The 27,916-nt window shown below is 47.0% G+C and overlaps 1 protein-coding gene across 1 annotated transcript; it reads right to left on the reverse strand.

The window, feature by feature from the left end:
• Nucleotides 1-27,916, reverse strand: KIF3B (kinesin family member 3B). The gene is made up of 9 exons (XM_087928780.1): nucleotides 27,609-27,916; nucleotides 13,767-15,247; nucleotides 12,356-12,457; nucleotides 10,961-11,083; nucleotides 9,834-9,952; nucleotides 8,197-8,310; nucleotides 6,723-6,828; nucleotides 4,128-4,306; nucleotides 1-2,702 (listed from the first exon to the last, which is right to left on the reverse strand). Exons 2-9 carry the CDS (start codon nucleotides 15,174-15,176, stop codon nucleotides 2,612-2,614), a joined length of 2,244 nt encoding a protein of 747 aa, XP_087784906.1. The 5' UTR covers nucleotides 15,177-15,247; nucleotides 27,609-27,916; the 3' UTR covers nucleotides 1-2,611.

A 27,916-nucleotide genomic window follows, 5' to 3' on the forward strand; every position in this document is an offset into this window, starting at 1 on the left:
TTATTTTACATACAATAAATCCAGATGATTTTTTTATTATTATTATTATTTTTGCAGGAGCACTTTTACATTCCTAGACAAGAGAGGCTATTACAGAGAGAGACAAGCTTTAAATCCATGGACAGAAAAAAAGAACTATTGACAAGTGTTCTTTTATGTACAGATAAAACAGTAGTCGGTTAGGTACAATCCCAGGAAGGAAACATTGCTTGCAGAAAAACAGTAGCATCTCTCATATCCCGTCCTTTGAATAAGATTCCCGTTGCAATTCCCGCTGGAACCAAGGGAAGCTTATTCAACCCAGTGAATGAATTTTCCATAGGCCTTAATAGATCCTCTATTGCAGGTGCCTCAAACTTTAGCAACTTTTAAGGCTTGTGGGCTTCGACTCCCAGAATTCCCCAGCCGGCATCACGATGCCGGCTGGGGAATTCTGGGAGTCGAAGCCCACAAGCCTTAAAAGATGCCAAGGTTGGAGAACCCCGCTCTATTGGTCTAGCCTGGTACCAACGTTTAATATTCACAGCATGGCATGGGATATGAAGAAACAATTCAACATACTTAGGGATACCAAGTGAGGAAGGGCTGCCTTAAATAACAAGGCAGTAGCTGACACCATGGCTTATTAAAATATTTCCAAAGAGAGAGTGCCGGCTTCAGAAAACACTAAGAAGACAGTACATGAAAGATTAAGATGGAGAAAAAAATGTAGGCGTGGGAAAAGCAGGGGACCACCAATGGTCTCAAAGTCAAAAATGCAGCCATTAGGGAAACAGTTAAATGCTCCCCACTTCTTTATCATCTTTGGATTTGTCGCTGAACTCACCCCCACCCCTCTTGAGCCAGTCAATTCTTTTAATTACACAGGGAATCGGCCCCACCAAATAGGAAACGGACTTGGCAGAGCAACGGGATCTGTTTCATACGATTCTTAAAGACCGACCAGCTCGCCAAATTAAAACACCCCACTGACCCTGTGGCTGATCAGCTTCTCACCATTAACAAGAAACATACTTGGCGAATTCAACAGCAGAAGGTCCGGGGAGCAAGGCCGGGCCTCCTGAGGCACCATGCCAGCAGAATGCCTCTCGGGGCGTCCTTATATGGGGTGGGGGGAACGAGACCATGGAATTCGTACGCCTCTCCCCCTCTGAAGAGTGACGAGAAGGCGTAACAAGGACGAAAAAGACCCTTTAACACTTTTAAGAGTATGCCTTTTGAGATCAGTTCCCACAAGGCGGACTAGCCGAAGAACGTGGACGTGAAAAACATTCGGAAGAAGGGAGCTGATGAGAATATATTCACAGTTACGACCGTCGGTGTAAAAACAAAACAAAAAAAAGAGAGACAGCTGAACTTGCAATGTGCAACCATGTTAAATATACAAACCGAACTATAAAACAATAGGAAGCGAAAGGGAGGGGGGGGCACAGTCTTCAGTAGTTGGAAATATCCCCCCCGCCCCTTTTAGTAGCATCTCACTTTCCAGACAGGCTGCTTGGTAACTTTACTATTAAATAAGAAATTAGGAGCGGAAAGAGGACATGGGAAGCCTTGCCCCCTTGGGAGCCCCTCTCAAACTTGGCTCTGATTTAACCTCCGCCATTGAGAGGAGAGGAGTTGTTCTCCTCCCTTCAGAAGTTTTTAATTTCTCCCAGGGAGGGAAACCAGAGGCAAGTAGCGAGGTCAGGTGAGCTACAGCGGAAGACAAGGACGCGACGGTCCCCGAACGCTCCCAGGTTGCAGAGAATGGGGTGGCGAGGAGAGGAAGAGCTGAGGTGCGGGCGATTGTTAGACCAGGTAGCCTCTTGCTGGTCTTCGTGGTCGAGGTCTCCAGGAAACCGACCCACCTGGAACCTTTTTTAAAAAATCCCTCCTTGTAAACAAGCCAAGGATTGGTGAATTTCCTACCTTCTAAAGCCGCCCCCCCCCCCAAAGGGCAGATTTCGAAACCTTTTCCCTTTGCGTACGTACCGAAAGCTCTCGCAGTGTCTTTTGATCTCGCCCTCTTTCCCGCCCCCCCCAATTTGGAGGTGTTTTTTTTCCCAACCCAACCCTCACCTATGGAAGGGGGGGGAGGGGGGCGGGAAACAACCAAGCCATGGCTAGCAAAAAAATAAAATAAATCCCCTTGGTCACTTCTCAACCTTGTTCTCAGGCGTCATCGAGGTGATTGCAGGGAGATTTGCCCTCGGCTCCGGGGACGAGAGCGCGCCAGGGCGAGAGACAAGCGAGAGGACCACGGGGGGTTTGCGGGGGGGGGGGCAGGCAAGGGGACACACCCACCCACCCCGTGCTTCTCTTGGCTTCTAACACACACTAATGTAACTCATGCATTTCTGATTTCCTAAGGAAAGGCTCCTCCGCCTTCAGCCCCACCTCCCGAGGTGCAAATCGTTCCTTTTGCGCGGGCGAGAGAGCAGCCCTCGTAGACCTGTCCCACCAGGTGCAGAAAGGAGGTGGCTGTTTCCTTGTCAAAAAAAGGGGCCCCTCCTTCTGGACTTCGGCCTCTTTTAAAAAGTGTTCCCCCTCCCCTTTTTTGCAGGTTGTTCGCGTGCCTCTGCACTGACGGCCGAATGGGAGCCGTGCCCTCAAGCGGGAGCGACCGGGCTTACTTGGGGACCAGCCCGCGAGACTGGGGGTACAGCTGAGAGCTGGAGGCGCTGGAGGGCGAGCTGCCAGACTTCCTTCCAGTTTTAGGCCTGCGGGATACAAAATGGAGGAGCGTGAAGGAGAAGCAACTTCCTGAACGAAAATCCCTGCGCGTTCGCGGGCGGAAAACGAAACAAAAGGCGACAAATCTCACATCGTATTCTTAGAAAGAATTTCACTGGTTGTATACGTGCGGCTAACAAAGAGTCCCTGGGCTTTTGCCTTGGCAAAGATCTTGCCTGGATCCTTGGGTTTTAAGTCTTTTGTGCCCTGCTTTTATTATTTTTATACATAACAAGGTGGAGAATATGATCTAAATCCAACTTCCTCCTATTTTTTCCCCCACAACAAGGTGAGTTGGGCTGAGAGTGAGTCACTGGCGCAGACTCAGCTGGCTGTCAGGATTCCAGAAATTATCCGTTCCAATCACTAACTCCGAAACAACCATAATCTTAAAAGTGCTTTATTAAAACAGAAATTTGGCACGTCTGTGGAATTCTGAAACTAAACTTTCCTCCCCGACTTCCCACAAGACTCAACCTACGCCCACCCCTTTTCTTTCACATCATAAATCACGTGAACCAATCACCCTTCGGCTACCATTCTTGCTGCGCCATAGAGAATGACCTTGAAGGTGTTATGTATATATTTTGTCTAATGAAAGCTACTCAAACAACGGCAGCCCCCTTTCCTCCTCCGCAGCTGGGTGGCAGCTTTTAATAAAGATTCCAAAACTGACGCTGGCTTTCATGCCTAACACAGGACTAGAACTCACAGTCTCCTGGTGATTGGCCCAAAGTCACCCATCCAGCTTTCATGTTTAAGGTGGGACTAGAATTCACACTATCCTGGTTATTGGCCCAAAGTCACCTAGCTGGCTTTGATAATCTAAGGTGGAACTATAATTCAATGTCTCCTGGTGATTGGCCCAAAGTCACCCATCCAGCTTTCATGTCTAAGGTGGGACTAGAACTCACACTATCCTGGTTATTGGCCCAAAGTCCCCTAGCTGGCTTTGATAATCTAAGGTGGAACTATAATTCAATGTCTCCTGGTGATTGGCCGAAAATCACCCATCCAGCTTTCCTACCTAAGGTGGGACTAGAACTCTGTCTCTCCCAGTTTGTAGGCCAGCACAAGAACTACTAGACCGAACTGGGTCTTTCACTCCCAGAATTCCTCACGGACTTCAACTCCCAGAATCTTCAACCTGCCAAGATTGAGTAACGCTGAGTTATGTACACACGAGTCTTCCTTTATCGAACGTATTTACAGAGACCGGAGGGAATGTGTGCTGTTTTCTAGGCTTCCTCTAGATCTTCTATTTCAGAAATTCCTGCATCTCTAGCAGATCGTGGTTTTTTGTTTTTTTTTACAGACATCTCTCCCCCAATTAAGGGGGCTGGAAGCCCACCAATTCAGCCACCCAACTTCTCAGACCTACAAAGGAATAGTGGATTCAAATACCAGCTCACCGAGATTTAGATTTCTTGTTCGACGTACTCTCGAAAGTCGACGCGTCCACTTGGATCTCATCTTCATCCTGCAACGCGGCTTCTAGAGCGGCCTGGACTTTGGGGGCGATGGCCGGGCCCTCATAATCCCGCGTAGTCCGACTGGGCATATCCAGTTCCAGAAGGACAATGTTTTCTGCCTAAAGAGTCCAAATTCAGCAGAGCTCAATACTGGATGATTTCAATAGTGCAATGTCTTTCTTTTTTTTAAATTGGTTGTTGGGGTTTTTTTTTTCTAGGTTTGTTTTAAAAAATATTCTCTTTATTCTGGGTTGATTGTTGTCTTTTGTAAGCCACGCTGACATGTCAGGATGGGCTTGTAATTCTCATAATGAAGTGTGAGACAATTAATAAAGGCCTTAGATCAGAGTTCCACGGGGATCTTTTCAACTCACTAGGAATTAGATAAGGATCCCAGGAATTTAAGGATAGCAACAGCGCTTAGACTTATATGCCGCTTCACAATGTTTTAGTGCCCTCTCTAAGCAGTTTACAGAATCAGCCTCTGTCCCCCAACAATCTGGGTCCTCATTTTACCCACCTCAAAAGGAGGGAAGGTCGAGTTAACCTGGAGCCTGGGGGGATTTGAACTGCCAAATTGAAGGCAGCCGGCAGGCAGCAGAAGGAGCCTGCAGGATTGTACTCCAACCATTACACCATCAGGTCTCAGGGAGGTTAAAGAAGGAAAGAGGGAGGAAGAAAGGAGGGATGGAAGGAGGAGGCAGGAAGGAAGGAGAATGGAGGGCAGATAAATAGGAAGAAAGGAAGGAGGGGAGGGGAGGGAGACAAGGAAGGAAGGAAAGAAGGAAGGAGGAGGGGAGACGAAGGAAGGAAGGAAGGAAGGAAGGAAGGAAGGAAGGAAGGAAGGAAGGAAGGAAGGAAGGAAGGAAGGAACCAACCCTCACTAAGCGGTTTATAGAGTCAGCCTCTTGCCCCCAACCATCTGGGTCCTCCTTTACCCACCTTGGAAGGGTGGAAGGCTGAGTCAACCTAGGAAGGAAGGAAGGAAGGAAGGAAGGAAGGGGAAGGAGGGAGGGAGGGAGGGAGGGAGGAAGGAAGGAAGGAAATGGGAAAGGCAGGATGGTAGCAATAGCACTTATATACCGCTTTATAGTGCTTTTACAGCCCTCCCTAAGCAGTTTTATAGAGTCAGCCTGTTGCCTCCAACAATCTGGGTCCTCATTTTACCCACTTTGGAAGGATGGCAAGCTGAGTCAACCTTTAGAAAAGAAGGAGGGAGGGAGGGAGGGAGGGAGGGGAGGGAGGAAGGAAGGAAGGAAGGAAGGAAGGAAGGAAGGAAGGAAGGAAGGAAGGAAGGAAAGAAAGGAAGAAAGAAAGAAAGAAAGAAAGAAAGAAAGAAAGAAAGAAAGAAAGAAAGAAAGAAAGAAAGAAAGAAAGAAAGAAAGAAAGAAAGAAAGAAAGAAAGAAAGAAAAGGAATAGAAATAGCACTTAGACTTATATACCACTTTATAGTGCTTTCCAGCTCTCTCTAAGCAGTTTAAAGAGTCAGCCTATGACTCCCAACAATCTGGGTCCTCATTTTACCCACCTCGGAAGGACGGAAGGCTGAGTCAACCATGAGCCTGGTGAGATTTGAGCTGCCAAACTGCTGGCAGCCGCCACTCAGCAGAAGTAGTCTGCAGTACAGGTAGTCCTCGACTTACAACTGTTCGTTTTAGTGACCATTTGAAGTTACACCGGCAAAAAAAAGGTGAGCTATGACCATTTTTTCACACTTATGACCATTCCAGCATTCCCATAGTCACATTCAGATGTTTGACAACTGGTTCACAGTTATGACAGCTGCTGTGTCCCGGAATCACGTTGATCCCCTTTTGCGACCTCTGGACAAGCACAATCAACTGGGGAAACCAAGAACCGCTTAACGGCTGTTTTGACGAATCTAAGAACTGCAACGATTCCCTTAAAAAACCAATGAGGCACACCCCATTTAACAGTCATGACCACCACTGACCCCAAAATTTATATGGCCGAGTGAGACATTTGGGAGGCGAGTTTTGCCCCCATTTGACGGCATTTCTTGCCGCAAATTTTGAAGGGAATCACTGCCGTTCTTAAATTAGGAACCCGGACGTTAAGTGAATTCCCCCATTGACTTGGCTCGTCGGGTCGTCGCAAAAGGGGACACTGCGACGGTCGTCAATGGGAGTCAAGTTGCCAACTCTTTTGAGTTTTGATCAGGTGACCATGGGGAACACTCATAAGTGTGGAAAAAATGGTCCCAAGTCACTTTTTTTTTTCGGTGACCTTGTAACTCTGAACAGTCACGAAATGAACTTTCATAAGTCGAGGACCGCCTGTGCTCTTCACACAGTTCCAGACCACGACGGGAGGTGGAGACCAGTAATCTCCGAAGAGAAATCACTTTTTCTTTCCTTTTTTTTTTTTACAGGACGTGAGGGCCTGTCTTTCCACTGAGTGCACACCTTCCTCAGGTGAGACAAGGGCTGGCTGGCGCTTCTTTTACGCATCGCTTCTTATAGTTATTCCAGATCTTCCCCACCCACAACCCCCAAAATATAGACGGAGCTCACCCTGTACCGAGCTTCTGGACGGACCATCATGGACATCCTCGCATGCTGACTGAGGGGTCTCTTGTACCCCACAGCGGACACGGGCCTTCTCATCATCTGTTGGTTCCTGGAACGGGGAAGGGAACAGCAGGTCAAATACGCAACAGCCTTTCTGTGTGTAAGACGCACGTACACACCATAAGATTCAGGGAGCCTCTCTGACCACCACGAAGACAATCATTTGTCTGAAATGGTCTAGGGTTTCCTGCCTTAGCAAGGGGTTGAACTAGAGGACCTTGAAGGTCCCTTTCCAACTCTAGTATTCTATTCTGTTCTGTAATTTTATTCTATTCCATTCCATTCCATATTCTATTCTATTCTATTCTGTAATTTTATTTATATTCCATTCTATTCTATTCTATTCTATTCATATTCCATATTCTGTAATTCTATTTCTATTCTATTCTATTCTAATTCCTAATGCTATTCTATTCCTTATTCTATTCTATTCTTTTATTCTATTCTATTCTTTTATTCTATATTCTATTATATTCTATTTTCTATTCTATTCTTATTCCTAATGCTATTCTATTCTTTTATTCTATTCTATTCTATTCTTTTATTCTATTCTATTCTTTTATTCTATATTCTATTTTCTATTCTATTCTTATTCCTAATGCTATTCTATTCCTTATTCTATTCTATTCTATTCTATTCTATTCTATTCTATTCTATTCTTTTATTCTATATTCTATTCTATTCTATTTTCTATTCTATTCTTATTCCTAATGCTATTCTATTCCTTATTCTACTCTATTCTATGAATAAAAGTTTAAACCTAAGGCTTTTTGCTTAATAATTGCCACAAAACAGATTGTAAAATCAGGCTGGGCCCCTGGGTAATCCAATTTACATGCAAATTATGCAAATTATGGTCATGATGGGCAGGCTCTATTATTTAAAATCAAAGAGTGGCACAATCACCTTGCCGGCTCTCGAAAGCAGAAAATCAGCGAAGGAACATCCTGCCTCAAAAACGTGGAGATCAGAACTGTAAGCTACAATAACAGGTAGTCCTCAACCTATGACAACAATTGAGCCCAAGATTTCCATTGCTAAGCGAAACAAGTAAGTTTTCCCCTCCCCTCCACCCATTTTGCGACCTTTCTGGCCACAGTTGTTAAGTGAAACCCTGCGGTTGTGAAGTGATCTGGCTTCCCCACTGACTTGTTAGAAAGTCGCAAAAGAGAATCACATGACCCTGGGACACTGAGACCGCTGTAAATAGGAGTCACTTGGCAAGCACCTGGATTTTGATCAGTGACCACAGGGGCATTGCAAATGGTCGCTAAGTGTGAAAAACGGCCCTAGGCCACTTTTTGCAGTGCCGGTGTATAATTCTGAACGGCCGCTAAATGGACTGTTGTCAGTTGAGGACTACCTGTACCTAAAAACCGGACGTGTCCCTCAACCCTCAAAGAGGAAGGCGACTCACTCCAGTCGGGTGATGGGGTGAAGTTTCCACTGGTCCTCCTCCTCGTCAAAGAAGGATCTATTCATGATCTTGTTCTTCTCTTCCAAAGGAATGAAGTTCTCGATGATCAGGTGCCTGTCGGGAGATCGGCAAAGCGCAAAGTGAGATCCGGCGGGAATCCAGAAGATCTTTCCCTTGCTGGACTCCCATCTTTCAGGTCGCTCAAGTAAATAAGTTCGTTCTTGTCTCTGGGGCAGCTGACCACGAAGTTCCTTCCATCCCGTGTTCTAGACCGGGGTGGGAAACTATGGCTTGTGGACTTCAATTCCCAGAATTCCTGAGGCAGCCATGCTGGCTATGGCCTCTTTAGGACTTGTGGACTTCAACTCCCAGAATTCCTGAGGCAGCCATGCTGGCTATGGCCTCTTTAGGACTTGTGGACTTCAACTCCCAGAATTCCTGAGGCAGCCATGCTGGCTATGGCCTCTTTAGGACTTGTGGACTTCAACTCCCAGAATTCCTGAGGCAGCCATGCTGGCTATGGCCCCTTTATAGCAATAGCACTTAAGACTTATATACCGCTTCACAGCCCTCTCTAAGCTAGGGGTCGCCAACCTTTTGGACCTCAGGGACCACCAAACTCATACTTTTAAATCCTGTGGACCAGAGACCCTGGGAAAATCCCCCCAAAAGTCGGCAGGAAAATCCCCCACCCCGTTTTCCTAGAGATCGATCGTTCTTTATTTGGGATCGCAGGATACCGTCTCCAGCTCCATTCTCAGGGGGAGAGAAAGAGAGAGAGGGAGACACTTTTAGCTTCATGCAAGGAAAACAGCAGAAGCTGCGGAAGTCTTTCTTTCTCTCCCCCAAACTCCGCCAGAAATGAGTCTTTGCCGGCGCAGCCTCTTGGAGCAGGAGGCCTTGCAGAGTCCCAAAGACTGATTTCTGGAGGAGTTTGGGGGAGAGAAAGAAAGACTTTGGCTGCTTTCCTTGCGTGCAGCCAAAAGCAGTAGAAGAAAGAAGCGGAAAGAAGCAGCCCGGTGGCCAGGCCAGGGGTATGGGGCACGTGGGACAAGTTCCCCCTCCACCCTTTCTCCCCTCCCCTCACTACCTCGTGTTGTTTGCACTGCAAGCGATGCAAGCTTTGTGTTCCCAGGCCATGTGGGCGGCACAGCCTTGTGTTCCTGCGCAGCCTGGATTAATTGCTTTGGGGCGGGTGACATTTTTCTGCGGACCTCCAAAATTTTCTCGTGGACCACCAGTGGTCCCTGGCCCACTGGTTGGCGACCACTGCTCTAAGCAGTTTACAGTGTCAGCCTATTGTCCCCACATCATCTGGCTCCTCATTTTACCGACCTCGGAAGGACGGAAGGCTGAGTCAACCTGGAGCCTGCTGAGATTGTAACTGCCAAATTACAGGCAGTCGGCAGGCGGCAGACGTAGCCCTGCAGTACCGCAGTCTTAAGCACTGCGCCGCTGCGTTCTTTATGACTTGTGGACTTCAACTCCCAGAATTCCTGAGCCAGCCATGCTGGCTATGGCCCCTTCATGACTTAGCATGGTTGGCTCAGGAATTCTGGGAGTTGAAGTCCACAAGTCATAGAGGGGCCACAGTTTCCCAGACCTTAAACAGGAATACATGGTTAGCGGGAACCTACTTCAGCTTGAGTTCCCGGGTCAGTTCGTTCTGGGTTTGTTCCAGTTCTTGTCTCTCTTTGATGTGCTCCTCCTGCAGGTCGTGGATTTCGGCCTTCACAGCTTGCAGCTTAGAAAACAGCTGGAAGAGAGGAATACAGTTGCACAGCATGACATGGACAGGGCTACCTTTGCTCCAAAGACTCTGTATGTGCAGTGGTTAGAATGCCGTGTTGCAGGCTGACTCTGACAGCTGACAGCAGTTTGATCCTGACTGGCTCATGATCGATTCAGCCTTCCCCCCTTCCAAGGTGGGCAAAATGAGGACCCAGATGGTTGGGGGCAAGAGGCTGGCTCTGTAAACGGCTTAGAGAGGGCTGTAAAAGGGTTGTGAAGCGGCATATAAGTCTAAGTGCTATTGCTACCTTCCTGCCTTCCACATTTCCTTCCTTACTCCTTTCCTCCCCTCCTTCTTTCTAAAGGTTGACTCAGCCTTCCCTCCTTCCGAGGTGAATGAAATGAGGACCCAGATTGTTGTCCTTCCTTCCTTCCTTCCTTCCTTCCTTCCTTCCTTCCTTCCTTCCTCCCTCCTCCCTCCTCCCTCCCCTCCCTATCTTCCTTCCTTCCTATCTTCCTTCCTTCCTTCCTATTGCCCTCCCTCCCTCCTCCTTCCTTCCTTCCTTCCTAAGGTTGACTCAGCCTTCCCTCCTTCCGAGGTGAGTGAAATGAGGAGCCAGATTGTTGTCCTTCCTTCCTTCCTTTCCTTCCTTCCTTCCTTCCTTCCTTCCTTCCTTCCTTCCTTCCTTCCTCCTCCCTCCCTCCCTATCTTCCTTCCTTCCTATCTTCCTTCCTTCCTCCCTCCCTCCCTCCCTCCCTCCTTCCTTCCTTCCTTCCTTCCTTCCTTCCTTCCTAAGGTTGACTCAGCCTTCCCTCCTTCCGAGGTGAGTAAAATGAGGACCCAGATGGTTGGGGACAAGAGGCTGACTCTGTAAACTGCTCAAGAGAGGGCTGGAAAGGCACCGTGAAGCACTATGTAAGTCTAACAAGAACACCAGCTCAGAGAGCATCAAGGGCCCCAAAGGACTCCTTCTCCTCTTCCTCCTCCCTCTTCTCCATCTCCCATACAAGTATTCTCCTTTATTTGTGTCACCTTTTTCAGTTTCTTAGTTTTGATGTCCACTTCCTGCTGCAAGGAGCTGTAGGTCTCCTTCAGCTCCAAGGTTTCTTCATCCCGACTTTCCATTTGCTGTTGGATTTCTCGTTCCCGTCGTTTCTGTAGGACACGACAAGACATTGGTTTCAAGCTTTCCAATTCACCAATCTCTACACTTCCGTTCTTTGTTAGTGACCCATTCAGAGGAGACACTCAACTTGGTTGAAGAATTAACTCATTTCCTAAGAGGGAACTAGCTCCATACCCGTTCTTCGCGATGAAACTATGTGGTGGGGTGTAGTTTTGGGGGGGGAGGAAAAGAAGGAACAGAAAATTCTGGCTCTGCCTACCAGCACCCATCGGTATTCATCTGGCTAGCGTCCTGTCAGTGTGAGAGAGAGTTGAGGGCTGTTTAGAAACTGAAGCAGTATTTGCTGTGTGAGCAAGAAGGAGACAGCAAGGAGCCTGGGCGTGGCTTAGCTCAGCTGTTCTGTCCTAAAGCTGTGAAACTGAAACGGAAACTCCTTATCCTCTGCTTGTGTTTTGCCTTTGGAAGAGATTTCTTTTTTTCAGGTGGGGAGGGGAAGTAGAACTCCTCAGCATCAGAGCGTGATAATAATAATAATAGTAATAGTAATAATAGTAATAATATAGAAAATACTAATGCTCTGATGGTCATTTCAAAAAGTCCTTTCTTAGTGAGCATCTAGAAGCCAAGAGGAACATAACGTGCCAAATTTCAAGTTTGTAGGCTTTACTATTCTGGAGATTTTATGATGCGTGAGTGGTCTTTTGCTTTTATATATAAAGAAGATTATATATTATATATAAAAATTACAGTTATGAAGTCCACAAAAACTTCAGAAACCCATTTAATCTAATTGGCTCTCAGGTCCTAACTTCAAAAAACATACAATGACAATGATCTCCAAAGACAGTGACTGATTATATAGTAGAGAAATTTTAATCAGATGAAAAAACTGGAAGGAAGCAAAGGACTGATTTATGACGCTTTTTGCTGGAAACCGGTGTTTACTTCCAGTTTCCAACCAAAAACGCCTCCTGGGTATAAGGGGGTTCCCTTAAAATGACCGCCGTCTTCATTTAATGACCGCGGTGTTCATTTAGCCACAAAAAAAAGGCAATACAATCAGGCAGTACCAATACACATGGTGATCTGCTTAACAGCCGCAATAACTAACGACTGTAATTTCTGGCTCAGTTACGGTTGTAAGCTGAGAACCACCGTATTTTTCACACTTGGGGAAGACATTTGCTTGGGAAATGTTCTCAGGGGCCTTTGTCCAGGTAGGAAAGAGGTTATGTTGTATTGGCAGGTGAGCCTCCAAATAAAAGATATGGGCAAAGGAGCCATTTCTGTCCTTATCTCACCTGCTCAGCGATCTCCTGCCGTTTCTGTTCCAGGATTTTCTGCTGCTCGTTGGTGTGATCCACAATGTTTTTCCCACCGACAAGGAGCTTGCTCTCCATTGCCTTGAAAGCAAAAATTTAAGGGGTGCCGGGGGAGAAATGCCACAAAATTAGAACACTGCGGATATCACCCTGATCTCACACCTGTAATTCCACTCAACTTTAAAAGTATAAAGGAAAAAAAGATATATTCTTCGTGCGGCGTACACCTGGCTGAAGTTTACCAAAATGAGGAATCAGATTTCAACCGATAACGCTAAGCCAGACACATCACAGTTCCATTACCGATTAGCAATAAATCACAATGTTTGCTAGAAATGCATAAAGTAACCTGCCCTTCGCTGCATTCAGGCTGCTTCATTTATTTATTAATTTTGAAAGTTTATACAGCCGCTTCCTTGCTCGCTCACAGCGACTCTAGGTGGCTTACAAACAATAAAAAGCACAGAATAGGAAAAAAAATAAAATAAAATAAAAACAAAAATAATCAGAAAGGCCCAGCTACCCACCCCACAACGACAACACATGGACAAAGAAGCCGGTTGTTGTTATTATTATTATTATTATTTTGTGGAGGCCATAATGTTTTGATGATGGACGGGTCATAAACATCCCCTCAATATAATAAGAATATTTTTTACACCTTTGTTTCTGCGTATTTTCAAGGGTTTGCTCTTAACTCTGCAGGCATATGCGTATACCAGTCTGAATTTTCTTATAGCAGTTCACTTAGTGACGTCACTGGAAAAAGTGAGTTAGGCCCATTTTTCACACTTACTGCCGCTGCAGTATCCCCAAGGTCACATGATCCGAATTCAGGCGTGGGGCAACCGACTCGCATTTATGACCATTGCAGGGTCCCCGGGGTCACGCGATCCTCTCTGGTGGCCCTCCGACAAGCAAAGTCGATGGGGGAAGCCAGATTCCCTTAACAACGGTGTGGCTCATTGAACAACTGCCATGAATCGCTTAATAATATGTGGCAACGAAAAAAGTCATAAAACGGGGCAAAACCCACTCAACAAATTTTGGGGCTCAATGGTGGTCGTACATTGAGGATTACTTGTATATTTTTAGTTTTTTGTCATTTAATGACCCCATGATCCCTTACATCGGGGTGGAGGTGGGGCAACTGAATGGAGCTGAGTATTTTACTGGCCGGATGCCCTTCCCTGTTGCCAGTACGGAGTTCGCAACAGATATATTCTCATCGTGTCCAGAGAGAGAAACATCTGCCGCTACCTAGGATCAAACTCACAACCTCTTGACTGTGAGGTGAGAGTTCCCCCACGCCACTCTGAGGATTACCTGTACGTGTTCTGCTGATTAACGGTCAATGTAAATACGTCGTTCAGTAGAAAAGGTGTCTTACCTTGATTTTAGCTCCCAGCTTTTCAGCGGCTTCTTTCTCACGTTTCAGGTCTTCCATCTTCTTCTCCTTCTCCTTCAGCAGCCTCATCTTGTCCTCGGCCACCAAGCTGTGGTCCTCCAGGATGGCCTTCTTCTCGATCTCCAGCTTCTCTTGTTGCTCTTTCCAGTAGTCATCTTTGTCCGCCCCTTCCTCTTCTTCCCCATCCTCTTCCTCCTCCTCCTCCTCCTCTTCCTCCTCTTCCTCACCGATGCCGCCATCTCTCCTCCTCTCCTTCTTCTTCCTCTTGACGATGGATCTTTTCTCCAGCTGGGCCTTCAGGCGAGCAATTTCTTCTTGGAATTCCCGCAGGAGAGCATCTTTGGGGTCTTCGTTGACCCTTGGCTTGTTCTTGATGTTCTTGGCACGGTTGGCGTATCTCAGCGTGGTCAAGGTCTCCTCCACGTTGTAGGAGGCGGGGCCGATGTTGGCGACCATCACAGTCTTCGCGTTTCCCCCTAAGGAATCCTGGAGAAGCCGGGTCAGCTTGGAGTCCCTATAGGGAATGTGGGTACTTTTGCCGTCCACAAGCGCAGAGATGACGTTGCCCAAGGCAGAGAGGGAGAGGTTGATCTTGGTGGCTTCTTTCAACCTCTCCCCCTGGGCTCCGGTCTTGGACTGGCGCTCGCTGCCCGCGAGATCCACCAGGTTCAACTTCCCGACCCGTATGTGGTTCTCCCCATCGAGCCCAACCTCACTGCATTCGATGGTGATGACGAAAATGGCATGGGAGCGGGAGCTGTGCTCATTCATGTTGGTCGCGCCCACCGAACGATTCTGGTTCCCCACATTCATGACGTGTTCGATTTCTTTCACGCTCTTGGTGACGAAGGACGAGAGATCTTTGACGTAGATCCCCGTGTCGGGCCTCTCCTTCAGCTCCAGCCTCTTGGATTGGTCCTTGGAGAGCAAGTCTCTGATTTCTTCTTGGTAGATCTCCAAGTAGGAGGCCCTGACCAGGTACTGCTGGTTCTGAGACCGGGAAATGTGGGTGAAGATGTGGTCAAAGGAGTTGGGGATGACCCCTCTTTTCTCAGCGTCTCCACGCACACCTTCCATGGTGTACGTTTTCCCCGTCCCGGTTTGTCCGTAAGCGAAAATGGTCCCGTTGAACCCTTGGAGAACCGAGTCCACCAACGGCCGGAAAGTCTCGTCGTAAAGCTCAAACTGTTTGGAGCTCCAGTCATAAACGGCATCGAAGGTGAACGTCTTTGGAAGTTCATGAGATGTTCCCTTTGGGTTCTTCACGGAGACCTGCCCCAATTTCACGTCCACTTCCACCACTTGTTCATAGGAGGCCACTTTCTCTTTGCTGTTCATTGGCCGGCATCGTACGACGACTCTGACCGACTCCGAGCACTTTAACTTCAACATGGCAGACGATTAGCACGGGGACCAAATGAACGGATGAGGAAATCAGGAAGACCACAAGGATTCTTCTAATCCTAGAAAGAATGTAGTACAAGAACAGAATGGAAAGATTAAGGCAACACCATAGTTGGCGCAGCAAACAGAAGTTTCTATCCTACAGTATTAACACTTAACATCCTAGATCAGTACTGTCCAACCTGGGCAACTTTTAAGACTTGTGGACTTCAACTCCCAGAATACCCTAGGCAGCCATGCTGGCTGGGGAATTCTGGGAGTTGAAGTCCACAGGTCTCAAAGTTGCCAAGATTGGACACTCTTGCCTAGCTGGACTTTGGCAAATTTTATTTATTAATTTATTCGTGCATTCATTTATTAAATTTGAATGGTTCCCAACAGCTCTGCTGGTCCTGTGTTTTTTTCCCCCCCGGTTTTTTAGTTGTAATTTGTTCCCTGCAACGTTTAATCGCTCTGGCATTTATTACTGTTTTTATATTTGTATTAGGTTATAAGCCGCCCAGAGTCGCTTTGGACAGCAAAATAGGCGGCATATAAATTTCGTAAATAAATAATAAACAAACTCTGGGTGGCTTACAGGTAAACCGCACATATACAAAAAGGAACAAACATGGAGAATAAAAGATTTGAAAAAAATGACAAAAACCAGGTTAAAACATTACAGTAAAATAATCTTGCAGCGAGATGGGCAACAAACAAATTTCATAAATATGAAAATCAACGTCTCCTTTTTCAGACTCACAAGAAATAGAATAAATAGCTTCGTTAAATGGGAGGGCTTTAGTTTCTTTACGCTCTGATAATTATTGCACAAATCCAATGAAATAAATTTTGCCTTTAATCACATGCATACTCTCGTCCGCTCTCAAAGATATTTTAAATTTGGCCTAGTTCCGTGATGACGAACCTATGCCACATGTGCCAGAGGTGGCACTTAGAACCCTCTCTGTGGGCATGCGAGCCATCGCCCCAGCCCAGCTCTGTTGCGCATGTGTGCATGTGCCTCCCGCCGGCCAGCTGGTCTTCAGGTCTCTGCCCCACACGCGGGAGGGGAAGGTTGCATGCACAGGAGATGCGCATGTATTGCATTTTGGGGATGCGTGCATACGTGTGCGCTTTGGGCACTTGGTGCCAAAAACATTAGCCATCGCTGGCGTTAGGAATATAAGTCACCTAACAGGTATTTGGGTTAGAAATATATAAACCAGGATAAACGTTTTAAAACTGTATCTTTAAGAAAATGCAAAACTATGAGGTGTGGTTTCTCAAACGGCCATAAAATGGAGCCAGAAACCTGGTTTGTCTTAGTCTGAGTCTCAGAAGAGAGTGTAAGTATATCTCTGTTTCCTTCTGTTGGAAAGTATTGCCGTTGCTCCATTTCTTCTAATTGACTGATATTACTGGATTTAATGTAACTCTAATATTGAACTGTTTTTGACACTGGACTTTGTTATTGGATTATCCCTGGATTGAAAACTGACTGATTTACTTGTGAATGACTTTGGACTGCTTTTTTTGAATTTTGCTTAAATCTTTCTGGAAGTAAAAACCTACATTTACTGTACAGTGTATCTGTGTTCTGCATGTGTATTATTCAAACACTCCTCTCAAATACGTCTCCCTGTATGCGCTCATTCTCCTAACGGGGAATCACCACAACAACTGGTCTAGTTGTTAAGGTGCTGGCCTAGGAAGCAGATGACAGCGAGTTCTGGATTAGGGAGGAAAGCTGGCTGGGAAACTTTGGGCCAATCTCCAGGAGACAGTGAATTCTAGTCCTGCATTACGGTCACTAAATGAATTGTTGTCGAGGAGTACTTGTATTCTGCTATTTATGACATCGTAAGTCACCTAGAGTCACTTGATAATGAAATGGGGGGTGCATATAAATGTAATCAATCAACCAACCATTCCTTCTGGGAGTAGAGATCACAGCTCTCCTAACTCCCGCTGAGCCCAACCCTTTGACACCTGCTCTTCTGTACCTGGTTCACCTGCTAGATGATTTCAGGTGAAGTGGGGGCACAGTGGTTAGAATGTAGTATTGCAGGCTAACCCTCTGTCCACTGCCAGGCAGAATGGGACAACTTGACATGGCCAATTCACTATGGCCAACTAGCTTTAGCCAACTCTCCATGGCCAACTAGCTATAGCCAACTCTCCATGGCGAACTTGCTATAGCCAATTCACCATGGCCAACTTGCTATAGCCAATTCACTATGGCCAACTAGCTATGGCTAACTCTCTGCAGCAAAGTCGCCATGGCCAACTTGCCATGGCCAACTTTTGTGGCCAACTTGCTACAGCCCAACCCACCACGGCCACCTCTCTATGGCCAACTTACTATAGCCAACTTGCTACGTGTCAAGGTGGCCAAACGCTGGCAGGCCATCTCAGGGCTGCCATTTGGCGGGGGGTGGGGGTGGACCCACCGGTGCCGAAAAAGCGGGCCATGGAAGAAGGAATCATCCAAATGCCCCATAGCCCAGAGCACCTGGTGAACGCTGTACTGCCACTGTGTCTGCTGCTAGAAAGGCTCCGGAGCAATTGGCCACAAATGGAGAGCCACAAATGGCTGGGATCGTTCTGGAGCGATCGGCTGAGCTGCACAGGGCCAGCAGACAGCTGGGAATGCTCCGGGGCAATCAGCGATGATACCGAATAGATGATCATCGGCAACCGGACATTGAGGGAGAGGGGAGGGCCCATGTACAAAGCAAAGAAAGCGGGGAGGGGAGAGCTCCAGGAGGGTGGGGTAGCTGCATATACTTAAGGGCATAAGAGGTAAAGCACAATTAAATTTGTTTGCTTTATGGTCACTGTGATGACCCAAAGGGGCGTGGCACGAAGGCCACACAGTCAGATAAGCAAGAAGAGTCCCTTTATTATCTCCAACTTTGCTTTCAATGTCCAGGTTACCTTCGTCTGGAGAAAAACTCTCCCAGGAACAGCCTTGAAGTGGAGAAAATTCAGTCCGAAAACAAAAGTACATACAAACTGTAACTAAAAATCCAAAGAAACCATGTTAACTTGACAGGGCAGGAGAAGGAATTGCAGACTTAAAAGGCCAGCAAAACACACACAGTTGGGAAGACGCCAGGGAACCCAGATAAGCCTCAACAATAACAGATAATTCACGATTTGCTCCCAACAGTTTGCCGTGCACAGCTTCCCTTTTTAAACATTGTGTTCCCAGCTGCAGCTAATGAAGGGAATCAGGGCCCTTTCCTCTCCCATAAGCCAGGCAACTCACGTTGCTCCATTCTCTGTTCCTCCCTGCATGCCCTAGGATGAAGAGGGGGTGGGCCTGGGTCTTCCTCTGAATTCCCTCTCCCTTGTTCTACCTCTCCCCTGCTCTACCCAGCCAGACTGTCCCCTTCCCCAGTTTCTTCCACAGCCACACTCCCACTCCCTGTCAGCTGCTCGGCCTCTCCCCCCAAATCAGATTCTGACAGGAGCATGACAGTCACTTTGTGCTGGGAATCCATACTTTCAAGATAAAAGTTTCCAACTGAAGCTTGTGTTATCTGAGTTTTCTTGATGCTGAATTCTGGAATATGACACTACTGCCAACTCTCTGTGGCCAACTTGATGCAGGACAGCCCACCATGGCCAACAGGTAGTCCTTGACTTACAATAGTTCATTTAGTGACAGTTCAAAGTTACAATGGACTAAAAACAATCCTTTTGACCATTCTTCACGCTTACGACCATTGCAACATCTCCAAGGTCATGTAATTCAAATTCAGATGCCTGGCTACTGATTCATATTTATGGTCGCAGCGTCCCACGGTCATACGATGCCCTTTTACGACCTTCTTAAGTCAATGGGGAAGCCAGATTCACTTAACTGCCGTGTTACTATCTTGACAACTGCACCGATTCGCTGAATAGCTCTGACAAGACATAAAATGGGGGCAAAAGTCACTTAACCACTGCCTCACTTAACAACAGAAATGTTGGCCTCAAATTACAGTCGTAACTCGAGGACTGCCTGTAAAACACCATGGAGCAGAATATAAGTCCAAATGCTATTGCTATTAAACATGGCTCCAGACTCACAGCTGCCACAGCAGAACAGCTTAGAACAGGCTATTTAAAAAATACTATAAAAAAGACATTGAGTCCCTAGAAAGAGGGCAGAGAAGAGCAACCAGGATGATGAAGGGACTGGAGGCTAAAACATACGATGAACGGTTGCAGGAACTGGGCCTGGCTATTCTAGGGAAGAGAAGGACCAGGGGAGACAGGAGAGCAGTCTTCCAGTATTTGAGGGAGGAGCTGCCACAGAGAGGATGGGGTCAGGCTATTTTCCAAGGCACCCTTTAAAGGCCAAACAAGGAACAATGGATGGAAACTGAACAAGGAGATTTAACCTGTAAATTAGCTGGACAATCAGCTAAATATGAGCCAGCAGTGTGCGGTGGCAGGCAAAAAAGCCAACGCAATCCTAAATTGCATTAACAGAGGGATACAATCAAGATCACGGGAGGTGCTAATACCACTTTAAAAAGCCTGAGTAAGACCACACCTAGAGTACTGCATTCAGTTTTTGTCATCACATTAAAGAAAAGAGATTGAGACTCTGGAAAGAGTGCAGAGAAGAGCAGCCAGGATGATGAGGGGACTGGAGGCTAAAACATAGGATGAACAGTTGCAGGAACTGGGCCTGGCTAGTCTAGGGAAGAAGAGAAGGACCAGGGGAGACAGGAGAGCAGTCTTCCAATATGTGAGGGGTTGCCCCAGAGAGGAGGAAGGGGGTCAAGCTATTTTCTAAAGCACCTTTGAAGGCCAGACAAGGAATAATAATGGATGGAAACTGATCAAGGAGAGATTCAACCTGGAAATAAGGAGGAATTTTCTGTCCATGAGAACAATCAACCCATGGAATAAAAGTTGCCCTCAGAAGTTGTAGGAGCTTCATCCATGGAAGCTTTCAAGAAGAGATTGCACTGCCACCGGTCAGAAATGATGTCGGGTCTCCTGTTTGGGCGGAGAGGGGTTGGACTAGATGACTTCCAAGATCCCTTCCAACTCTTGCTAATCTATATCGGTATCTGTCTACATAGGCTGGCAAAGGCTGCTGTTGCCAGAGGAACCACACTGACTCACACCTTACCCTCCTCTGAAAACATCAATTGTCGAGCCATCGTTTTACCACTGGGCCATCCACGGAGCTTGATGAAGGGCAGGTCCCGTCAGGATTTTACCTGGCCTTCCGTTTGGCACCGCAAAACCTTATTATTTTTCTGGTGAAAATGGAATCGGTGGGGATGAAATGGAAAGATTTTATTGTCTTTGTGAGTGTTTGTGAGTTATTAGAGATCCCTCTCATCCTTGCGAGGAGAAAGTGTCAGAATTGAACCGTATTTTTTTTAAATTGAAGATGAAGTTTGCCTTGGAGCGGAACTCCGTCCAGCTAACCTTGTCATGTCCCCCCGTAGTTTTCGTGGCTGCAAAACCAAACGCTGTGCAATTATTGCGTTCTCCCAAGAGGATCTTTCAATTTCCTAGCCTGCACCCGGACACATTTCTGGCCCAAACCAGGCCTATTTGGGGTTTCTTAAATCAGCGAAGGGGAGTCAGACACGACAACCATGAAGCTGGCCAATTTTTGACTCAGCTTCGTCCTTGGGCAGGGGGGGGAGATCTTTACACCTCAGCCCTCTGCAATCTCGTGGTCCCCGGGGGTGTTTTATGGCTTTGTAGCTTCATAATGCCCATAAAAGGGGCAGAATGGAAGGGACAGCCATATCCTCATCTTGACTACCGCAATGTGCTCTGCATGGGGCTTGTCCTTGAAAACTAGCTAAAGGCTTGAATGGTTTAAAAATGCAATTCTGTGCCAAGTGTAGATTTGTACCCCTGTCGCCTCTGAGCTGCATTGGCTGCCGATTTGTTTGGGGGTTCAATTCAAGGGGCTGGTTGTTAGCTTCAAAGCTCTCCATGGCTTAGGGGTAGGTTACTTAAAGCAGGGGTCGCCAACCTTTTGGACCTCGGGGACCACCAAACCCATCGTTTTAAATCCCGCGGACCAGAGACCCCGGGAAAATCTTCCCCCAAAAGTCTGTAGGAAAATCCCCCACCCCGTTTTCCTACGGATTGTTCTTTATTTGGGGTCACAGGATACCATCTCCAGCTCCGTTCTCAGGGGAGGAGAGAGAGAGAGGGAGGGAGAGAGAGAGACTTTTAGCTTCATGCAAGGAAAGCAGCAGAAGCTACGGAAGTCTTTCTTTCTCTCCTCCAAACTCCACCAGAAATGAGTCTTTGCCGGTGCAGCCTCTTGGCGCAGGAGGCCTTGCAGGGTCCCAAAGGCTCATTTCTGGTGGAGTTTGGGGGAGAGAAAGAAAGACTTTGGCTGCTTTCCTTGCGTGCAGCCAGAAGCAGAAGAAGAAAGAAGCAGCCCGGTGGCCAGGCCAGGTGCATGAGATGAATGGGGCCCTCCGCCCTTTCTCCCCTCCCCTCACTACCTCGTGTTGTTTCCAATGTAAGCGACGCAAGCCTTGTGTTCCCGCAGGCCACGTGGGCGGCGCAGCCTTGTGTTCCCGCGCAGCCTGGATGAATTGCTTTGCGGGCGACATTTCTCTGCGGACCACTAAAATTTTCTTGCGGTCCACCAGTGGTCCCTGGCTGACTGGTTGGCGACCATTGACTTAAAGGACCCTCTTTTCCCAGTTCCATCTACCAGGCCTACCAGAGTGAGGAGGAAGGAGATGTTACGGGTCCCCTCTCTTTAAGGAGGTCCCTCTGGTGGGACCAAGAAGAAGGTCCTTCTCCTTGGTGGCTCCTTTTCTGTGGAACATCATTCTGGTGGGCCTTGTAGGACCACTTTTTCCCCAGTTACATCTACCTGACTCAGTAGAGCAGAGAGGAAGAACATCATCCCTGTGGAACATCATCCCTGCAGAGACAGCTCAGACCCCCACCTTGACAGACTTTCAAAAGGCCCTGAAGACCTGGTTTTGCCAGTGGGTCTGGGGGATTCCAGGAACATACGGCGCCCATCAACCGATTGCTTTGATTAATGTCCCAGGGCTGGGAGGGTTTACTGGAGAATGTCTTCTGTAAACTGCCCAAGCACCGAGAGTGAATCGGGCGTCCATATACAGTAACTGTGAGAGGGATCTTATAGTAGGAACTGGGAGGGGGATCTTGGAGTCTTAGTGGACAATCAGCTAAATAGGAGCCAGCTGTGTGCAGCAGCAGCAGCCAAAAATGCTAATGAAATCCTAAGTTGTATTAACAGAGGGATACAATCGAGATCGAGGGAGGTACTAATACCACTCTGTAAAGCCTTAGTAAGGCCACACCTAGAGTCCTGCATCCAGTTTTGGTCACCACGCTATAAAAAAGATGTTGAGACTCTACAAAAAGTACAGAGAAGAGCAACCAGGATAGCTAGGGGACTGGAGGCTAAAACATACGATGAATGGTTGCAGGATTTGGGTATGTCTAGTCTAGGGAAGAGAAGGACCAGGGAGACAGGATAGCAGTCTTCCAATATTTGTGGGGCTGCCCCAGAGAGGAGGAAGGGGGTCAAGCTATTTTCCAAAGCACCCGAAGGCCAGAAAAAGAACAATGGATGGAAACTGAACAAGGAGAGATTCAACCTGGAAATAAGGAGAAACTTTCTGACAGTGAGAACAATCAACCCACGGAAGAAAAGTTGCCCTCGGAAGTTGTGGGAGCGCCATCACTTGAGTTTTTCAAGAAGAGACTGGACTGCCATTGGTCAGAAATGGTGTAGGGTCCCCTGCTTGGACGGGGTGGGGTGGGCCAGATGACCTATAAGGTCCCTTTTCCAACTCTGATGATCTGTTCTCTGTTAGACATGTTCTTAATCAATGAAACTAGAGAGCTGCCATAACCGAACACCGAGAAGTCAGCAAGTTTAAAGAAAGGGATCCTCGTGTCCCCTGACAGCCCTTCAAGAAAGAGACGCTGACAAGGAGACGCTTTCCCAGTAAACATATTTCTGCTGTGAACGGTCGCGCTGTCGTCCAGGATAATATGCCGGACAGCCCTTGCGCAGAAACTACCCGCCAGCCCGCCACAAACGTTGTAGAAAGCGCCATTAATCTTAGGAAAGCTGAGGCCATCTGGCCCAGGTTCCCCAAACGGATTCTAATCCATTAACTGGAAGCTCCCGGATGCATTTTCAACGGGGTTGCCGGTCGAAAACACACAGAAGCCCGTTTGAATTGTGGTTTCTTGGAATAATAGGATGACATTGCGTCTAAGGGAAAAAGGGGGCAGAGCTAATTCAACCATCAGCTAATTGCTTGCAGGGGGAAAGGAAGGCGAGTTCATTCTTTTTATTGGTCACCTCCCAGGCAAAGGGGGAAGCAATGGGTTGACATTGCAGGGTTGACTTTACTGTCATTTCAGGCACCCCAACAAGGGGTCCCGATGCCTGGGCATGGCTGGCTGCTCTCTGGGTGCAAAGAAAGAGTATCCTGCTATATAAACACGTCCAGGGATCCCCGTGTGTAATTCAAACAAAGTCCCTGCGAAGCATCACCTGTGCTTTTCTTTCAATAAATCCATCTCATTAAGTAGTATTTCTGCTCTCATCGTATTTCCCATTTTTAAACCACTTTTAATCCACTTCTCTGGGGAGATAGGGAACCCTCAGAACAATGACCCTGTCTAGAGTAGAGTAGGAGTAGGAGTAGAGTAGGAATAGAGTAGAATAGAGTAGAAAGGAATGGAATGGAATATGGAATAGAAGAGAATAATGAATAGAATAGAATAGGATAGAATAGAATAGAAGAATGGAATGGAACATAGAATAGAAAAGAACAGAACAGAATAGAATGAGTGAGCTGGAAGGGACCTTGGAGGTTTTCTAGTCCAGCCCCCTGATCAAGCAGCCCCCCGATGGCGCAACCAGTATTGAAGTATCTTCGGAAGGAGAGAAGACATGAAGCCAGCTTTTAAATTTGGGGGGAAAATAATCCACAAAGCAGGTGCCACAACAGAACAGGCCATGCACCTAGGATCTGCCAAATATAGTGCCCAAGCTCGGGAGATCCACAACATTAGACAAGACAAGAGATAGATCAACAGATAGCTAGAACGGACAGACAGACACAGAGAGACAGACATACAAGATAGAAAGACAGATAGATAGATATAGACAAATGTAGACAGGCATGGATGGATGGAGATGGATAAAATAGATAAGACAGACAGAGAGAGAAAGAGAGACAAATAGACATATATACACAGACATGGATGGATGGATGGATGGATGGATGGATGGATGCAGACAGACAGATGGTAGATAGGGACGGATAAATAATAGAGATGATAAAATGATAGACAGACAGACAGACAGACATAGTCAAGGACCTGAAAATTGCTAACTTCATCTCAGTTAAAAGTAAACTGGCAAAATGCAAGACAGCCAGAGAAGTCTTTTGATACAAGGAATAACATCTGTTGATCCGTTTTATATCCATTTATCCGTTATAATATCTACCACATCAATGGTAGGTTTTACACTCTGACGATATTAGGCGGATGAAAGCTAAGTGCATAATATACACTGCTCAAAAAAATAAAGGGAACACTTAAACAACACAATGTAACTCCAAGTCAATCACACTTCTGTGAAATCAAACTGTCCACTTAGGTAGCAACACTGATTGACAATCAATTTCACATGCTGTTGTGCAAGTGGAATAGGCAACAGGTGGAAAGCAGAGGCAGTTAGCAAGACATCCCCAAGAAAGGAGTGGTTCTGCAGGTGGTGACCACAGACCAGTTCTCAGTTCCTATGCTTTCTGGCTGATGGTTTGGTCACTTTTGAATGCTGGTGGTAGCATGAGACGGAGTCTACAACTCACGCAAGTGGCTCAGGTAGTGCAGCTCATCCAGGATGTCACATCAATGTGAGCTGTGGCAAGAAGGTTTGCTGTGTCTGTCAGCGTAGTGTCCAGAGCATGGAAGCGCTACCAGGAGACAGGCCAGTACATCAGGAGACATGGAGGAGGCCGTAGGAGGGCATCAAACCCAGCATCAGGACCGCTACCTCCACCTTTCTGCAAGGAGGGACAGGAGGAGCACTGCCAAATGACCTCCAGCGGACCACAAATGTGCATGTGGCTGCTCAGTCAGAAACAGACTCCATGAGGGTGGTATGAGGGCCCGACGTCCACAGATGGGGGTTGTGCTTACAGCCCAACACCATGCAGGACGCTTGGCATTTGCCAGATAACACCAAGACTGGCAAATTCGCCACTGGCGCCCTGTGCTCTTCACAAATGAAAGCAGGTTCACCCTGAGCACATGTGACAGACGTGACAGGGTCAGGAAATGCCATGGAGAATGTTCTGCTGCCTGCAACATCCTCCAGCATGACCAGTTTGGTGGTGGGTCAGTAATGGTGTGGGGTGGCATTTCTTTAGGGGGCCGCACAGCCCTCCATATGCTCGCCAGAGGTAGCCTGACTGCCATTAGGTACTGAGATGAGATCCTCAGCCCCCTTGTGAGACCAAATGCTGGTGCGGTTGGCCCTGGGTTCCTCCTAATGCACAACAATGCTAGACCTCATGTGGCTGGAGTGTGTCAGCAGTTCCTGCAAGATGAAGGCACTGATGCCATGGACTGGCCCGCCCGTTCCCCAGACCCGAATTCAATGGAGCACATCTGGGACATCATGTCTCACTCCATCCACCAACGCCACATTGCACCACAGACCATCCAGGAGTTGGGGGATGCTTTAGTCCAGGTGTGGGAGGAGATCCCTCAGGAGACCATCCACCACATCATCAGGAGCATGCCCAGGCATTGTAGGGAGGTCATAAAGGCACATGGAGGCCACACACACTACTGAGCCTCATGTTGACTTGTTTTAAGGACATGACATCAAAGTTGGATCAGCCTGTAGCGTTTTTTTCCACTTTAATTTTGAGTGTAACTCCAAATCCAGACCTCCATGGGTTGCTAAATTTGATTTCCATTGATAATTTTTGTGTGATTTTGTTGTCAGCACGTTCAACTATGTAATGAACAAACTATTTAATAAGAATATTTCATTCATTCAGATATAGGATGTCTTATTTTTGTGTTCCCTTTATTTTTTTGAGCAGTGTAGTTTAAGTTCCTAGTTTAAGCATCTGTCTCTTCTTTTATAGGTACAACTGGAACTTGAATTTAAGGATAGTTTGCAATATATCTACATATCTATATCTATCTATCTATCTACATGCACACACATGCATATGACAAATTATTTTACCACATATTTTCAAGCAGAGGGCACCCCGAATGCCCCTGCCTTCTCTATTTCCCCACAACAACAACCCTACCAGGTAGGCTCACCCAGAAAGGGACCGGCTGGCTTAAGAGTCCCCCAAAGCGCTTCAATCGTTATTATTGATCCTCACACAGCCAGTCATAAATGCCCAGACTGGATTTGGTCTTTTTATGTACATGAATGAATGAATGAATGAATGAATGAATGAATGAATGAAAAAAGCCAGCTGGCTGACTTTGGGCCAGCCCTCCTCTTGGCCTGGCTTACCTCACAGGGTTATTGTTGTTGTGGAGGGGAATAGGAGGAGGAAGGAGTATTAAGTATGTTCCAAATCTCTATCTATATGTGTGTATATATATATGTGTGTGTGTGTGTGTGTGTGTGTGTGTGTTTTCTGAGGTCTTTGCGGGTATTTGTATGTGGATCTTTGGTTATTCGGGTTTTCTCCCGCGTAAAATTGAAAGTATCTTGGCAACATTTCGACGAAATCTCATTTGTCATCTTCGGGCTTGTGTCTTTGGCTTTGTGCTTCTTGGAGTAAGAGTGATTATTAAGTAAGAATGAGATTTCGTCGAAATGTCCTCAGGTTACTTCCAATTTTACACGGGAGAAAACCCGAATAATCAAAGATCCATATAGATATAGATATACATATATATATATATATATATAGAGAGAGAGAGAGAGAGAGAGAGAGAGAGATTTGTTTTCATATATATATATATATATATATATATATATATATATATATATACACATATATATACACATATATATATATATATATATATATATATATATACATACATACATACACACACACACACACACACACACACACACATACATATATATATATATATGGATGTGTGTGTGCGTATACAGACACACACACACACACATATATATATACACACACACATACACACACACATACACAAACACATATACATACATACATACATACATAGATATAAAGCGGGATATAAATCTAAAAATATAGCAAAGCTCAGCCAGAGCCAGAAACCAGATAAGAAAAAAGAGGAGGGGAAAAATCAAGATAGGGACGGAGGGCGCAGCGCCGGGCCTCCCTTCCCCGCCAAACCCTTCTCCGGGGCCCGCCGGGCGACGCCAAACCCTCCCGGGTCACGGCTTACCTCGCGGTCTGCTGCCCCTCCGGCCATGACCGGCGCCGCCTCAGCTGGATGGGGGGGTCTCGGCCTGGAAGGTAGGCCCTTGGCGCTGCCGCGGTGCCCGATGGGGCTTGTAGTCCTCCCGTGCTGGGCCTGCGAGGGGCCCTCGCATGCGTCGCGCCCTCCCCACCCCCGCTCCCCCCGTCCGGAGGAGACGGGCCTTTCCGCCGCCTCGGATCCGGCGTGAGGCGGCCCCGGTTGCCGCTGAGGCCGCCGCTCACTTCCTTGGCAACGCGGCCGCCCGCCCACAAGCCCTCACTTCCCTAGCGACC

The sequence above is a fragment of the Pseudonaja textilis genome, chromosome 3 (assembly GCF_049901715.1).
Source record: "Pseudonaja textilis isolate UNSWEBS1 chromosome 3, rPseTex1.2, whole genome shotgun sequence".
Taxonomy (NCBI): Eukaryota; Metazoa; Chordata; class Lepidosauria; order Squamata; family Elapidae; genus Pseudonaja; species Pseudonaja textilis.